Here is a 16924-nt window from a genome sequence, read left to right as displayed (position 1 = left end):
CAGTGGCAAGCTTCATGAACAAGAGATCTTCATATTCTCTAACTAATAACCAAACTAGCAATAAAGAATGAGTGTGTAGAAAAGTACAAAGGTGCACGAAAGTATTGAGTGAGATGCAGGGGCTATGGGTGATTTATATAGCTCAGAGATAGTAGCTGGGGGGGGTTTTGCGCCTCAGACCGGAACAATCTTTGTTATAATATGATACTGGAATCCCCACTACAATAGTAACTATTCTATACAAGTAGTTGATCAATATACTCTATAATTCTATCATACAGTGTCTCCAATTTAACTTATCATATATAATTATGAAGATGGGGCCAAAACAATATTCAATAAGAGAGAAGATTCATGTAGTACAGAAGCATCACCAGGTCTTGAAAGATTATGAAAAAGATATATTCAAGACAGAAGAAACAGATTACAAGATATATTATAATACTGAAGAGAATTCAAGTCAAATATAAGTGATATGCACTCTTAGTAGTTTGCATTAAATTATATTGACATTCATTGCAGACAGAATAGCAGTAAGAAGAATTGCAAGACAATTAAAAATAAAGTTATTGAATAGTTGATAACTAAGTAATTTGTCAAGAGCAAGTTCAAGAAGTACTATAAGCACCAGCTCATAATATCTTAGCAAAAGAAGAGGGAACAGGAGAAGAAGTATTGCTAAGAAAAGACTACAGAAACTGAGAATAAAGTTTAGCAGAACAAGAAAATAGAATTTAAAAGTAATGAAATTTGGTAACAGTTCTGATATATTTAGGCTAAAACAAGTCAGCTGCAGCATTCTATTGCTGCATGTAAGCAGGCCCAGTTCCAACAAATGATAGTCAAGCTTGAGATCAAGATTATGAACCATGATTATAATTATCTTGCTGTAGTTAGTGTGTCAAGAAAGAGGATTGAGGAGAAGATGAGGGAATTTCTGAGCTAATTACAGAATCTGATTAAAGATAACAACAGTTTACCTACTCCAGAGAAGATAGAGAAAGATGATTTTGAGATTGTAATGTTCTCTGATAAGAATAATAAGAAAAATAGTAAGGAGAATAATAATTAAATTATTAATATCTAGAGAAGAAAGTTAGATTTTTAGTTTTTTTTTTATATTAATTTGAAAATAGAGTGCTATTAAATTAGCAAAATGTTTTATTTTTCTGAAAAAGAATATTCCATTTTGTAGATAATGATGATTTTGTAGTTAGTTACTATGCAGAGTAGAATAAGTCTCACTAGCTGAAGATTGTCAAATTTTACTTGGACTGTTACCAAATTTTGTTATTTTTTTGACTAAGACAGAACTCAGAGAAACATTAATTTGATTATGAAAAAAAAAAATCTAATTAAATGACTGAAGTTAGTAAACAAGCAAAATCTACAGAAATTTCTTCAGAATTAACTATAATTTAATATGGAAAAAAACAATTTGTATTGTGAAAGAAGCAGCATTATAAGTTATTTGTTATTTGATGGTTAACTACTGAAGCTGCTCAGTTGATTAAGAATAAGAACTGTAGTGACCCCAACTGGAAGATAAAGTAATGCCATTCTGATTTTTAGCCAAAATTTAATCAGATGGCAGAGCATTCTAAGAGCACTTTAGAGATGATTTGCAAGCATTATCAAATCTTTCTTAGTTATTCAAGCTTTTCTTGAAATAGTACAAGTGATCTGAAGAAGTATTTAATCAGTAAAGATTGTATAAAAACTGGTGACAGACAGAGTAACACTCTGATTAACATGATAATAGGTCATGGATTCTAATTTCTCAAATGCAATAAATTTTAGTAATGATTCTGGTGTCTTAGCAACAGTTTCTGAAGTATTCTTGAACAGATTCAGATCTGTCTGTTTCTAAATACAATTGAGCTAATTTTCTCCAGCAGGTTGTGCAAACATTAATATTCTTGAATCTCTCATTTCATGCTATCAAGAATCCAGCATTCTACACATTAATAACCATGCTCAACCCTGTAATGGCATTACAGATACCCACACAAGAAATATTATATCAGATCATAAATAATATATACAATCAGCTATTCTAAAATCTTCTGTTTAACTATAACTCAATAATCAAGATATCTCTGGCAGTAAATAATTAAACAAGTCTCAATAATCTTGTCTTTATGACAATTAATGGTTATTACATTATAAAGAATTGAAAGTACTGTGAGCATTTACTGAATTTTGAAAGTTTAGAGAGTGCTTATACTGGCAAAAATATGACAGAGATTCTTCAATAATTATTAGTAGTATAGAGGCTTGAAAGCAATCTTCTTGCAATTTCAAGTAACAATGCATCAAACAATAATATCATGCAAGCACATCTTATATATTAGTTAAGGACAGCATTGCAGCAGTTGAATAAGACAACTAATTGAAATGCAGACAGTAGAACAATACTCTGTCTTGCTTATGTGATTCAACTTGTGATTCAAGAACTGGTTTGCAATTTCAAGATTCAGCCAGATAATAATACTCTACTTACTATCTTTAATAAGAGCTTAATTACTGATGATCTAGTATCAACAGACACATTTGCAAATACTTTTAGAAAGATAATAAAATTTGATAACAGTTCTAACATAATTTTATTAATTTATTCAACTTTGGAAAAGTAACAAAATTTGGTAACACTCTTTGCATAATTGAATTATATTGCAAGCTATTAGACTTTAGCTACTTGAGTTTATCTATTGATAACATTGATAAATTTTCTGTTTCTTGTCTGAATTAAGTAGTGAATTTAGCAAGCTTGCAATCTCTTTCTGTACAATCTCTGAAGTATCTTGATCATCTTGATTATCTTGAATGACTTTCTTGACCAACTTCTCATGCAATATAAGTGCTTTATCCAGCATATGCATCTTGTCTCCATGTTTAAGTAGCATGATCTTCTTGATTGTAGATGCATGAAGTTATAATTATTAATAATGACATGTATTTCAAGCAACATTGAAAACCCATTCTACCTTAATCTCTGTTAAAGATACAGCTAGAATATCTCTTGCCATCTGAGCAACAGTTAAAAAATGAGGCTCTAGCATTCTCTACTGCTCCAGAATTGGAGCTTGAGATGATGTCAAATTCTCATCATTTAAATATTGCTGCATTTTATTTTGAAAATTTGCTTGTCTTTAATAAAGTCTCTCAAAAATCATTTGCTTAATATTCTAGAGAAGTTAGCAGAGAGAAAATCAGAATAATACTTATAATAAACATACATTATTTACATTAAGTATTACTTCTCTTGGCTGTTTATATTTCTCATAATGCTTTTTGTAAAACCTCAAAATATGTTGTTAGTATATTTTACACTCATTACTGGTCTAATTCTCTGAATCATATACTCTCATGCAGCATGATGGATGGAGAGCAGCAGCTACAGCTAGTAGCTCACCCTTTAAATGCTTAGTATCACTATAGTATTTCTGGAATTTCAAGCTGGCAGCTTTGATAGCTTTTTCAATATTCTCTCTTGTTATCAACTATTGGATCTTGTTCTTCTCTCTTTCTAAATGCTGGAAAAGATGATTGTAGATTATTTATACTAGATAAATTGTTGGGTCTGTTGTTTTGAACAGTATCTTGATAAATTGACTGAATAACTGCAACAATTCAATCATATACTTTATCTGCTTCCAGTCATGATCTAATAAGTGAAGTCTTTCATATTTTGATGATGAGTTCTAGATTCATGAGTCTACAGCTTGTCAAAATAACAAGGCATGAACACATTCTTATAAATGAATTTCCATCTTATGCAAACATCTTGAATCATCTTGTGCTGGTGTAGTGGGGATTCCAGTACCGTATTAGGACAAAGGTTGTTCCGGTCCAAGGCACAAAACCCCCCCCCCAGCTACTATCTCTGAGTTATATAAACTGCCCATAGCTCCTGCATCTCACTTAACACCTGTGTGCATCTTTACATCTTTCTACTTACTTGTTCTTTATTATTAGTTCAGTTATTAGTGAGAGAATATAAAGATCTCTTGTTCATAAAGCTTGCTACTGTTTCTTATTAGAGCTGCCTGTATTAGTATGAGCTCTTTACTACTATTATTTCTTATGAGCTTAGGCATCTGTTAAGGCATGCTTCTCTGTTCTTACTACTTGGCCATTACTATTCTTACTATGTTGTGATTTTTCACCTTTCTTGTGCTCTCACCACATCAACTAACTCATCTATCTTGATGAGGCATTCCATCATACCCTGCTTTATTTGGTGACCAAGCTGAGACCTGAAGATGATGATGCAGTGATTTGATGGCTGTCAAGGAAGAAAAAGAAATTCTGAGACACATAAAGCAATACACTATTTCAAGATAAGATCTTATGAACTAGAAATATAGTACTAATCAGAGTTTTGTTTAGAAATAAGGTTAAGAAGCTTAGATTTAAATGACTCTTATCTAAAGCTGTAAGAATTTGCCCGTGAACCCTTTATACAGACAAACAACACCTGCAAGAGTCCAGGGCCTCAGCTTGCAAGCTGTTGGGAGTACATGTGTCCTCACAAGGCACTAAGTCACGTGCTCGCGAGCACACATAAAAGGCTGCCACTGCACAAACCTCTTGTTGGGAGCCAGTGGCAATCTTGTCTACAAGTCATACATAGCTGCCAATACCAGACCTTTTACCTCACATACCCTTTTCTACATACAATTCCTCCTATAGATTCATTGTCACGCTGATCCACACGTACGATTTTCACAAAAGCTTGCCTGATAAATAGGTTTTCTGGAAAGATATTGAATCATTGAGAAACAACAGAACATACTGTATAACATGACTAAAGATCAAGAAATCAAGAAATCAGAATCAGAATCAACTATGGTTGAAGATACTACAGGATCATATGCAACTATGTTACAGGATGAGAACAGAAGAATTGTGGTTCACTTCCACATTTCTATCCCTTCCCCTGGTACAGCAAATGCACCTTGGTTTGACAGCAGAGATGCTACCTTGTTTATTGAAAGATTTTATCAAATGTGCAAGGATCATGAGGTAATTGACCCTAAGAACATTATCAAACAGTTGGCTAGATACTGTGTTACATGGATTGGAGAATGGATAAAGACCTTAGAAGACTACAAGAAAGATAATTTGGAAGTATTCTCTAAAGAGATTATTTATGAATTTCATAATCAGAATATTACTTACAAGATTCACCATCAGAATTATCTTCAAGCAATTACAAAGAAACCACATGCTTGGGATAGCAACATTTGTACCTATGTTCAAGAATATACTACTATCACCAGTACAGTACAAGCCAATAGAAGGCTTGATAAATTCACTAAGATGTCTTGGTTCCTTCAGAGGCTGTCCAAGAAGCTCTGGAATAAGATTATTGACAAAGCAAAGCTTAATCTTTCAGACAATATGTCATTGATTTTAGAAAGGTTGTTCAAGTAATCATGGATTTGATGGACCAGTATGAAGAGAATAAGAAGGTCTTTAAAAAAGATAAAATGAAGCAGAAGAAAATGAAGAAACTTGATAAGTAATATTAATTAGCTAACAAACTCTCTACAGTTGAGACTTCAAAGAAAACAGCTAGTTCTGCAAAGACTGAAGAATCTGAATCAAAATTCAAAGCCAAGAGCCCTGAGAGCACCAATATTGAAGCTGTAATTAAAAAGATGACCAACAGGTTTACAAATTTGACATTAGTTATGAGAGTACAGTCAAATCAGATACAAGGAAATTCCAATCAGTACTATATGCTGCAGAGAGAAGAGCCTTCAAAACCCATACCAAATTATACAACAAATGTGACTACTAATTCTGCAACAGTACAAGAGAACACCCAACCACAATTAGTTAATTCTTATATGGCTTAAAATGGTTTGCTAATGACAAGCTATCATTCTAGTGGCCAAGAAGAAGCTTGAACTGGAGGAAATTTGACACATCTCTCATGCTTTTACTGTGGAAAATCTGGACACCATCAATCTTAGTGTTATGAATACCAATCTGATGTGAATAATAGGTTCTGTCATATTAATGATGAAGAAAACTTATACATGGGTTCTTCTGATCAAAACTATCAAGTTATCACTTCTAAATCTGGAATACTGAACATGTATATTATACAGTCTATGGAAGAGAATAAATAGATGATTCTGGAGTCAACAAGCTCTAAAAAGAAGACCAATCAGCAAGAAGAGACACCTCCAGCAAATTCAACCAGTATAAAGATTCAAGCAGGACAACTTGCATATCTAATATCTGATGAAAAGTCTGATTCAGATAAGAAATATGAACCACTGGAAAAAAGAATATCAGTCAATGTTGAAACTGTTAGAGAAGCTAAGAACAGTCAAAAAGCTAAGATTGCAACACTCTATACTCAGTGTACTGGACAATTTATTACCTACCAGGATAATCAAGCTAGTCTTGATAATGATATCATGGAAGACATTGAACTGATCAATCAGAAGAAGCCTGAAATTCAGAACAAGACTGTAAAGAAACAAAGACTAAGATATTCTGCAACAGATTATTTATTCTCTCAGATCTGTGATTCAACAGATGTTAATGAATTAATGGGTTAAATTCTCAATGGAAAGATTAAAGTGTCAGTCAAGAAGCTTATAGATATATCACCAAAGCTTTATTAAGCATTCTTCAGATGAGATTGGAATAACAGTACTAGCAAAAGCCATGCAAAGATTGAAGTCTTCAAACCAGTTCAGCCTGAGCTAAAGATCAATTCTGGTCAACTTTCATCAAAGCCCATGATATCAAAATCCAAAACAGTATATAGAATGTGTTCATTATATGTGCTAGTCACTATAAATCAACAAGAATTAATAGTGTTGATTGATACTGGTTCACAAATCAATTTGTTGTCTCAGAAGTACATCAAAATGTTGAATCTGCTGATGGAAAATAAGCTGTAAGTGATTATGATTGTTTAAATGGGAGAAGTTGCTTCTTTTTATATGTTTTGTGACAAAGTGCCTGTTCAGATCAGAGATATTATTACCCATACCCCTTTTCTTATATTTGAGGGATGGGATCAGCAACTTATTCTTGAAAGATCTTGGCAATTTACTGCCTGTTGGGGATGCAACACCTCAGATGACAAAGAAGTAAACTGTAAAATTTATAACAAAAAACAAACACATCATCTAGTTTTTGAAGGCTTTAAGCCAAACTTGAGCAACATGAGATATACAACTGATAAATCAAACAGCAAATATTTAAACAATTCAATGAGTATTTAATCAGGTGGGTGCCTACAGATACAAGACCTGATAAGAATGAAGAAAATATGATGAAGACAATGAGTATAAGAATTAATGATGAGAAGGTTAAAGGTCAGAAGGTTGAAAAGAATAGAGAAGTTAGAAGTATTGGCAGCAGTACTGATGTTGGTGACTACAGCAATAAGAAGAAACATAGTTCAAGTAATGGTGAATCCAAAAGTGTGCTAAGTCTAATTGAATTGACCAGCACACTGGTGAATCAAATGAACCAATCAGAGAACAAGAATAATTTTGCATAAGAAGTTTGAATTTTCTGTCCTCTGCTTTCCAATCTGGACAGCATTACAGGTTACTGTGAACATTACACACACAATATTAATTCCAGCTTAATTCAAAAATCTATTTTATGAAGTGCTTGATCAATTTACACATCTCTGAATAAAAATCACAATTTTGTCACAAAGAAATCATATCAAGTTGACATTTTCAATAGTGGCTAGAATATCAGGCTGTCTTCTTCAGAAGTCTTGAGAGTGTGCATGGTATATATTCATGTGACACTCTTGAATCTTTAGGGATCAAGAGGTATTACAGTAAGCAATAACAGATTGAAGTAGTAATCAATAGTCCAATGGTGCTCTGGTTGAGCTGGCAGTCTTGCTCTAATGACAAAGAGTTTCTGTGCAGGTGTAACAGAGTTAGAGCAAGACTATGGGGCCTTCTCAAGAGTAGCAGAATCAGGTACAGTCATACAGTATTACAGGACTTCAGTAGTATGGAAAGTAATCAAGATATGAAAGTATCTAATTCAAAGATATCTAGTAGATAAGTAAGAAGATTGATCACAATGAACAAGTCTATCAGATCTCTGGTAATAAGTATTCTTATATACATGATGCTTCTCTGGTGATAGTTCCACTAAGCTGTTCTATCTGTTCTATTGTAATATATCTGCTATGTCCTCCAATCAATTCTATCATACTTGGTGTAATTGGTCAGCTTATCAGTTCTATTGCTGGTCACATGATTCTTATCTTAGAGTTCTTTTGTGATGATCTGTAATTGTGCCTTGTCAGGTGTTATTTAATGATTCTGTTGTTATACTGCAGGATTTATAACATCATTGTCTTCTTTTATAGTGTATTGTTTCTAACCACTCTGCCTGTTGCTTTTTATAGTATAAAAAAGTGTTTTCTCTTTCTTGAGTTTTCAGTTTTCTCTTGTCTTTCTTCTTAGTGAGTGTTCTTATGATTTTCTTTCACCATGTCATCTGCTTCTAACATTTACAAGAATAATGTTCTTTTTGCCATTAAGCAATCTGGATTTGTGATGCTTTCTTCTTGCTCTTGATGCTCTTTATTGAATAAAACTTGCTTCAAATCAAGTTATTCTTCTTGATGTAGTAAATGTGTTCATACTAGTTGCCATTGCATTCACAATAATGGTCCTTCTGCTGCTAATTGACAGAAATTATTTGAGGCTCAGAACAAGCTTGAGCATGTCAAGCAAGAAACTCTCTCTTATCTTCTTCATCTTCAAAAACAGAAAAAGCTGCTTTGTGACTGGGCTGACAAATTTCTTGAGTCCAAGTCAAAGTTTATAGAGGATTTGGAATATCTTAAGAAGGAGAAGCAGAAAAGAGTGGCTGAACAGACAGAGATTCAGAGTCTGCTTGCTTTATTAGATAATTCTTCTTTCTCAGATTCTCTTTCAGTTGTCTCTGATTTATTTATTAATGCTCTGCTGAGTAAGAGTGTTGTTAATGAAATATTACAATAATCATCTGGATATTTCTGGGATTTTCTGTTGGTTTTCAGATGTTTTCTGAGATATTATACTCTTTTCATTTCACTAGATAGTGAAGTTTTCTACTGATCTTCTGATGATTCAGTATTTGTTTGACTTTGTATTTCTGTTCTTTATTAATCTTCATAAGCATTTCTTTAGTGTATAATGGTGCTTTTGTCAATAATGAGACATGAAATACTGGATGTATTCTCATCTTTTTAGATAGTTGGAGTTTGTAGTTAACCTTTCTGATCCATCTCATGATTTTGTATAGTTCCAATTTTTTGAAATCAAGTTTTTCACTAGATCTTTTGGTTTTGATATTTTGTCAAATTAGAAATACTTTTTTCCTCTCTTTCAAGATTGGTGCCTTCTGGCATCTTTTGTTGTAATAGTGCTTCATCCTCTTATTCAGGAATTTGATATTTAGTCTCATCTGATTTTACAGTTCTTATAGTTATGTTGCTGTAAGTTCTGCTTCTTGACCTTTTTGTCATGTAATTCTTGATTGTTTTTGTATTTCCAGTTCTCTGCTGTAGTTCATGTAGAATGATATCATCTCCATGATGGTGTTCTTTGCTCTGTTGTAAGCTAATTATGCTATAGGCAGTAGCATAATCTAATTATTCTGTTGATAGTTAATATATTCTTACAGATATTGCTTCAAGATTTGGTTCAATTATTCTGTTTATCTATCTGTTTGTGGATGGTAGACTGTTGATATTCTTTGTTCAATTTCTAGTTGTGCTATTAACATCATCCAGAATTTACTTATAAATCTAGTGTCTTAATCTGTAATTATCTCTTCTGGCATTCTATAGTTGGCAAGTATATTTCATAGTACTATTATTGCTGTGTCTGATGCTGTTATTATCTCTCTAAATAGTATGAAGTATCTGTATTTTGTCAATCTGTCAGTAACCACTAATATTAAGTCATACTTCTTTTCTTTCATGTTCTTTGAGTTTGGAAGTTTCATGATGAAGTCTATTGCTATATATTTTTATGATTCTTACAGTTGTGGTATTGGTTGCAGTTTTTCATATGATTAGTTTTTGTTGGCTTTACTTTGTGCATATGTCTTACATTTTTTGACATGTTATTGAATATCTGTCCACATTTCTGACTAATAGTAAGTTCTCATAATCTTTTCCATTGTCTTGTTGGTCCCAAAATGTTCTGAAGTGACTGTATCATGTTCTTGTACCATCACTTGCTTTCTGACCTCTTTGAGTACATATATTAATTCATAATACAGTATCATTTCTTTTTCTTTCTTAAAGTTTTTATTTTCTTTGTTAATCTTTCTCATGTATTTATCTTTTCTTATTGCTTCTTTAATTCTTTCTTTAATATTTAATTCTTCTGTAATGATTCTTGTCACTTTTAATATCTGTTGGTCCAGAATCATATTTTTTGTTTCTTCCAATTCTTTGAAGAGTATTCTTAAATCTTGTTCTTTTTTCATCAGATCTGGTCTTTAGCTTAGTGTGTTTATCTAGATATTCTCTGTGTCTTTGCAGTGTCTTATCTTGAAGTTATAGTATACTAGTACATCTGTATACCATCTGGCTTGTCTTCTCATAAGCTCTTTTGTTGTCATAAAGTATTACAGATTATTATAATCTGAGATAATTTCTGTTTGATGTTGATTTTCTTGCAGTTCAATGTTTCATTTTTTTAGTGACACTACTATTACTAGTAGTTCTTTGTCATGAATATTGTAGTTTTGTTCAGCTGGTATCATCATTCTTGTATAGCATGCAACTAATCTCAGTCTTTCTTGTTCATCTGGTTGTTGTAGTTCTCCTGCTATCACACAATTCAATGCATCTGTGTTAATTACACATCTTCTTGTCAGATTATAGTGCCTTCTCATTTCTTCTTTTCTAAATTTGTCTTTTGTCACTTTAAATGCTTGTTGGCACTTCATTATTTACCTGAATAGTTTGTCTTTCTTGAATAACTGTATGAGTGGTTTTGCTTCCTTCAAAAATTCATATATGAATTGTTAGTAGTAGTTCACTAGTCTGTAGAACATCTGCACTTCTCTGACTTCTTTTGGCATCAGTTACTGTAGTATCTCATTAATTTTTCCTGGCTCTATCTGTATTTCTTCTGTTGACATAATATGTCCAAGATATCTAATTTCTTTCTTACACTTTTTTAGTTTTGCTGATAGATTGTATCTTTATAGCTTTTCTAGTACTTTCTTGATCTTTGCAGTGTGATCCTTTCAGTCTTTTTTGATATATATCACTACATCATCCAGATATGCAATGATAAAGTCATCCAGGTACTCCCTCAGTACATTGTTAATTAGTGCTTGGAATGTTACTGGTGTATTTGTGAGTTCAAATGGCATGACATTGTATTCATACAGTCTGTATCATATTCTAAAAGCTGTCTTCCATTCATCACCTTCTTTAATTCATATCTGGTGGTAGGCATCTTTGATGTTAATTAGAGGAAACCATGTTACTTCTCTTAATCTGTCTTGCACTTCCTCAATCAGTAGTATCAGGTAACAGTTTTTAACTGTAATGCTGTTCAACTATCTATAATTTACATATAGTTATAGAATTTCATCTTTCTTTGGCGCAAACAGTATTAAGTATCCTGCTGGTGACATTAACTCTCTTATGTAATCTTTCTGAAGATTATCTTTAATATATTTCTTTACTTCCACTGATTCTTTTTCATTCAATCTGTATATTGACAGTTTTATTAGTTGTTTTCCTTCTTGTAGCTTTACTGCATGATTCCAGTGTTCATGCTTTAGTAGACTGTTGCTCCAATTTCTTTCTCTGAATACATTAATATATTCCCAAAATTCTCTTGATAGAGTCTTTTTGATTTCTTTATCCTGGCCATCTCTTTGTGCTCACAGCTGCATCAAGTTATTAGAGTCCTTTATTATTAGATTCACTTTTTCATTATAAGTCAGGTTTTCATGAGTTTCTTTAGTGTTGATTAATCATTTTTCACACAGTATCTTCTGATTGACCTGACTTATTACAGCCAGGGTCTTGTCTAAGTTATTTCTGAGTGTGGGTCTCCAATTATGACTTTCTGGTTCAAGAGAGTATCCACAGTTTGTCAGTCTAATCTTTTCTTCTCACCAGTCAATTTCTGAATTGTGCCATTTCAATCAAGAGCATCTCAAGACTATATTATAGTTTTCTAGATTTGTCACTTTGAAATGCACTTTCTCATGATATTATTCTATTCTCATTTTAATAGAATATGTCTCTTCTTTAACTTTGTTCAGAGTTCCTTCTTCTAGTTCTGATAACTGGTAGAGATATTTTTTCATTTACTTTACAATGCCAGCTTATTTAATAAATCTTCTGTAAATAAATAGTTCAGTCACTCCTGAGTTCACTAGAACTCTTGTGCACTTTGATTCAAGTAAGATCATCATAACTCTAAGATAATAGATTTGCCCATTAGTGACTAACAGTTTTGCTTGTCTATTCATGCTGCTTACAGACTCTTATTTATGGCAGCCCACTCATTTTCTGAATTAACAAGAGTTATCTTGAGTACCTGTTTGTATATTGTGCAATTTTCTTTGTTAGTACACCAGATCTTGTGTATTCTTCACACATACTTATTGTCTCTGTATCTTGTACAGGGTTCACATTCTTCTAAATTATGCAGCAATCTTGCTATTTTCCAAAATCTCTTGTTTTTATGAAATTTATATTAGTATTTGTACTCAAATTTATTATGACAAGAGTAATCTGGTTTTTTCATCTGTTTTTGTTTTTTACTCCAGTGCTGTTTACATATTATTATTACTAATAATCTGTTGTTTTCTTCATATATTATCCAGTATAATTAGTTGTCTTGAATTTATAGTGTTCTTGCTGTTAGGCATTTTTTCTCTTCAGATGTTACACTTTTTATAAGACTGAGTTTCTTCATGATATCTTTTTTATATTTCTCAAATTCTAGTATTTTCCAGCTTATCTCTTTTTTTAATTTCAGTGTGAGCTTTTCTTTCTTGTCCAACCAATATTCTTTATTATTATTGTTGTCTTGTTTCTAGATTGCTTGCAGCTTCTTTAGTGATTATGAATAATATTCACTATTCTTTCTATCTTAATGAATAAAGCAATTATTCTTGTAACAAAAGCTTTAATGAATTCTGATATGGTCTGGATATTTCATATATGAGATATTCTGTAGATCTGACATCTGTCATTCTTTCTTCTTAGTATCACATCTGGAATGCTGGCAATTTTTAATGTTGCAATTATAGTCTTCATAATATATAAAGTCTTTCATAACTTATGTTCATCATTCAAACTCTTCTTGTTGTTTCTGGTGAAGTTCACATGAACATCTATAGATGGAGTATTGAGCATATTTCTTGTATTTTGAGTCTTGAATTTTGTTCATTTTTCATTCATAATAATATTGACAGTTAAGTAGTTGAATCCCCCAATTATTACTTGGTTCATTTCTCATTCTCATATATAGTTCTTCACATAACTCTCATTTTTCATCATCCAGCTTGTTTTAGTATTTTGGTTCACTTTCCAGCTGCTGAAGTAGCTTCAGATAAGCTTTCATAATTTGATCTTTAAATATCTTTCTGAATTATTATTGGAGTTCTTCTTCAGTTTGCTCTTTCTGAGTTATCACTCAGAAATGCTGTTTCACTTCAGAGTCTTCTTTATTTTGTTTTAAGATTACTCTAAGTTTCTTATCTTTTTGATCTGTCTTCTTTACTCTGTATTATCTTACTCAGTATTCTGACTTGACATAATAGAAGTATAGTTTTTTCTTTTTTCTTCATTCTTTCTCTTTCTTATCAAAAGTGTTAAACTTTATTATGTCCAGCTCTATGGGTGTATATCTGTAAGAATTCAGTTGTACTTGCTTGTTCTAGTCTTAATTTCTTATGTGATTTAACAGGCTGGTTCTCTTTCATGATGCTTTTTCTTGTTTTTCTATATTTCATTCATAAAGTTGATTTTTAATCCTGACTGCCACTTTAATTATTTTAATCAGAATGCATAGTCATTTCTTTAATTATACTATTTTGTCTTTAATCTCATCAAATAGTTCTTGATAGAAGATGTCAGCTAAGACTTTATCATTTCAATCAGTATTGACACAGACTTGCTGAAACCTTATAGTATAGTCTTGTGGTGATATCTTTTATTATATGTGATGTAGCTGCTGAGCTACTGCATTTCATTTCTTGACTTCTCTGAAAGTGGTTTTTAATATTCAAATAAAAATGTCATAACTACCAATAATCTTGAGCATGTCATCATTCTGATCATCTTTATCTTTCTTGTAGTAATTCTGCAGATAGATATCAAATCAATCAAATGCTGCTCTGTAAAGATATAATGCTACTATTATTATCTTGTTCTTGTTACTGTTGAGTTCTTTGCCTTTCATATCCATGTAGATGTATAGTTAACTCAAGAAAGCTCATAATTTTCTCTGTTCATTCTTGAAGAGTTCTGGTAAGTTGACTTTGGCTTTATCTTTCTATTTCTGTTGTTCAGTGGATAGGATGGCCATGATCTGAATCTCAAGCTGCTTATTATAGTCTTTCAATTCACAGTTTTGCTCTCCAAGTTTCTCAGTAACCTGTTCAAGCTGCAAGATTCTATTCATAAGGTCTTGAGCATTAATGTTATAAATCCTGCAGCACAACAACAGAACACACAGGATGATTGGATAACACCTGACAAGGCAGAATTACAGACTGTCATAGAAGAACTCTAAGGCAAGAATTATGTGACCAGTGATAGAACTAATAAGCTGATCAATCACACCAAGCACAATAAGATTAATCAGAGAACATAGGAGACATATTGCAATAGAATGAATAGAACAGCTTAGTGGAACTATCACCAGAAAAGCATCCTGTATATAAGAACACTTATTACCAGAGATCTGATAAACTTGTTCATCATAATCAATCTTCTTACTTATCTACTAGATATCTTTGAATCAGATACTTTCATACCTTGGTTACTTTCCATACTACTGAAGTCCTGTAATACTGTATGACTGTATCTGATCTCACTACTCTTGAGAAGGCTTTATAGTCTTGCTCTAACTCTGTCACACCTGCACAGAAACTCTTTGTCATCAGAGCAAGACTGCCAGCTTAACTGGAGCACTATTGAACTATTAATTACTACTTCAATCTGTTATTACTTACTGTAATACCTCTTGAACTCTAAAGATTCAAGAGTGTCACACAAATACATAATATATTGATCATCCCTGACTCAGAAGAGAATACATCTGAGACTTCAAAGATTACATATAAAGAAAGAACTTCTCACATCATATTAAAAGATAAAGATATGATCCCACCCCACATTAAGATCTAATGGAATATAGAAACTATATCTGCATCCAAAGCACCAGTCATTAATACTCAAGACCTTATAAATAGAATCTTGCAGCTTAAACAGATTACTGAGAAACTTGAAGAGCAGAATCATAAATTGAAAGATTATAATGAGCAGCTTGAGATTCAGATCATGGCCATTCCATTTACTGAACAACAGGAAAAGAAAGATAAAGTTAAAGTTAATTCACCAGAACTCTTCAAGAATGAACAAGGAAAATTACAAGCTTTCTTGAGTCAACTACACATCTATATGAATATGAAAGACAAAGAACTCAACAGCAACAGGAACAAGATAATGATGACAGTATTATATCTTTATAAAGCAGCATTCAATTGGTTTAATGTCTATCTGTGAAATTACTACAAGAAAAATAAAGATGATCAGAATAATAATATGCTCAAGATTATTAACAGTTATCATATCTTTATTCAGATATTAAAAATCACTTTTGAAGAAGTTAAGGAACAGAATGCAGCAGTCCAGCAGCTATATCACATATAATAAAAGATATCATCACAAGACTATACTATGAGATTCCAGCAAGTCTGTATCAATACTGATTGGAATAACAAAGCCTTAGCTGACATCTTCTATCAAGAACTATTTGATGAGATCAAAGATAAAATAGTATAATTAGAGAAACAATCACATACTCTGACTAAAATGATTAAAGTGGCAGTCAGAATCAGAAACTGACTTTATAAACAAAAGATGGAAAAACAAGAAAAAGCACCATAAAAGAGAGCCAGCCTGTTAAATTATATAGGAAATTGAGGCCAGAACAAGCAAGTATAACTAGATTCTTACAGACATACACTCATAAAGCTGAATATAATGAAGTTTGATACTCTCAATAAGAAAGAGAAAGAACAGAGAAAAAAGAAAAAACTATACTTCTATTATGTCAAGCCAGAACATCAAGCAAGATAATGCAGAGCAAAAAAGACAAATTAAAAAGATAAGAAACTCAGAGTAATCTTAGAAAAAAATAAAGAAGACTCTAAAGTAAAACAGTATCTTTAAGCAACAACTCAGAAAGAGCAAACTGAAGAAGAACTTCAACAATAATTCAGAAAGATATTTGAAGATCAAATTATGAAAGCTTATCTGAAGCTACTTCAGCAGTCAGAAAGTGAACCAAAATGCTGAAACAAGCTAGATGATGAAAAATAAGAGTTATGTGAAGAACTATATGTGAGAATAAGAAATGAACCAAGTGATGATTGAGAAATTCAACTACTTGACTGCAAATATTATTACAAATAAAAAATAAATGAAATTCAAGATCTAAAGTACAAGAAACATGTCCAATACTCAATCTATAGATGTTCATGTGAACTTGACCAGAAATAACAAGAAAAGTTCAAATAATAAATACAGATTATAGAAGACTTTATGTATTATAGAAACTATAGTTGTGACATCAAAAATTGCCAGTATTACAGATGTGACACTGAGAAGAAAGAATAAAAAATGCCAGATCTACAGAATATCTCATATGTG

The 16924-nt window shown here is 32.0% G+C and overlaps 6 protein-coding genes across 6 annotated transcripts; all 6 read left to right on the top strand.

Moving 5' to 3' along the window:
* Window positions 1-317: 317 nt before the first annotated feature.
* On the top strand, window positions 318-1072 carry CIMG_13659 (uncharacterized protein; the record flags this gene model as incomplete). Its single annotated transcript, XM_004446219.1, has 4 exons — window positions 318-459; window positions 647-672; window positions 776-892; window positions 953-1072. The coding sequence occupies 4 exons, from the start codon at window positions 318-320 to the stop codon at window positions 1070-1072; spliced, it is 405 nt and encodes a 134-aa protein (XP_004446276.1).
* Window positions 1073-4806: 3734 nt separating this feature from the next.
* CIMG_13658 (uncharacterized protein) lies at window positions 4807-5867 on the top strand (the record flags this gene model as incomplete). The annotated part of the gene is made up of 2 exons (XM_001243523.2): window positions 4807-5284; window positions 5560-5867. 2 exons carry the CDS (start codon window positions 4807-4809, stop codon window positions 5865-5867), a joined length of 786 nt encoding a protein of 261 aa, XP_001243524.2.
* A 276-nt stretch (window positions 5868-6143) lies between these two features.
* On the top strand, window positions 6144-7125 carry CIMG_13657 (uncharacterized protein; the record flags this gene model as incomplete). Its single annotated transcript, XM_004446217.1, has 2 exons — window positions 6144-6576; window positions 7070-7125. 2 exons carry the CDS (start codon window positions 6144-6146, stop codon window positions 7123-7125), a joined length of 489 nt encoding a protein of 162 aa, XP_004446274.1.
* Window positions 7126-7315: 190 nt separating this feature from the next.
* Window positions 7316-7537, top strand: CIMG_13656 (uncharacterized protein; the record flags this gene model as incomplete). The annotated part of the gene is made up of 1 exon (XM_004446216.1): window positions 7316-7537. One exon carries the CDS (start codon window positions 7316-7318, stop codon window positions 7535-7537), a length of 222 nt encoding a protein of 73 aa, XP_004446273.1.
* Window positions 7538-8501: 964 nt separating this feature from the next.
* Window positions 8502-9220, top strand: CIMG_13655 (uncharacterized protein; the record flags this gene model as incomplete). Its single annotated transcript, XM_001243522.2, has 3 exons — window positions 8502-8564; window positions 8706-8985; window positions 9186-9220. 3 exons carry the CDS (start codon window positions 8502-8504, stop codon window positions 9218-9220), a joined length of 378 nt encoding a protein of 125 aa, XP_001243523.2.
* Window positions 9221-15550: 6330 nt separating this feature from the next.
* Window positions 15551-15775, top strand: CIMG_13654 (uncharacterized protein; the record flags this gene model as incomplete). The annotated part of the gene is made up of 1 exon (XM_004446214.1): window positions 15551-15775. The coding sequence occupies one exon, from the start codon at window positions 15551-15553 to the stop codon at window positions 15773-15775; it is 225 nt and encodes a 74-aa protein (XP_004446271.1).
* Between the last annotated feature and the right edge of the window lie 1149 nt (window positions 15776-16924).

The sequence above is a fragment of the Coccidioides immitis genome (assembly GCF_000149335.2).
Source record: "Coccidioides immitis RS genomic scaffold supercont3.6, whole genome shotgun sequence".
Lineage (NCBI taxonomy): Eukaryota > Fungi > Ascomycota > Eurotiomycetes > Onygenales > Onygenaceae > Coccidioides > Coccidioides immitis.
This window is presented reverse-complemented; position numbering and strand designations above follow the sequence as displayed.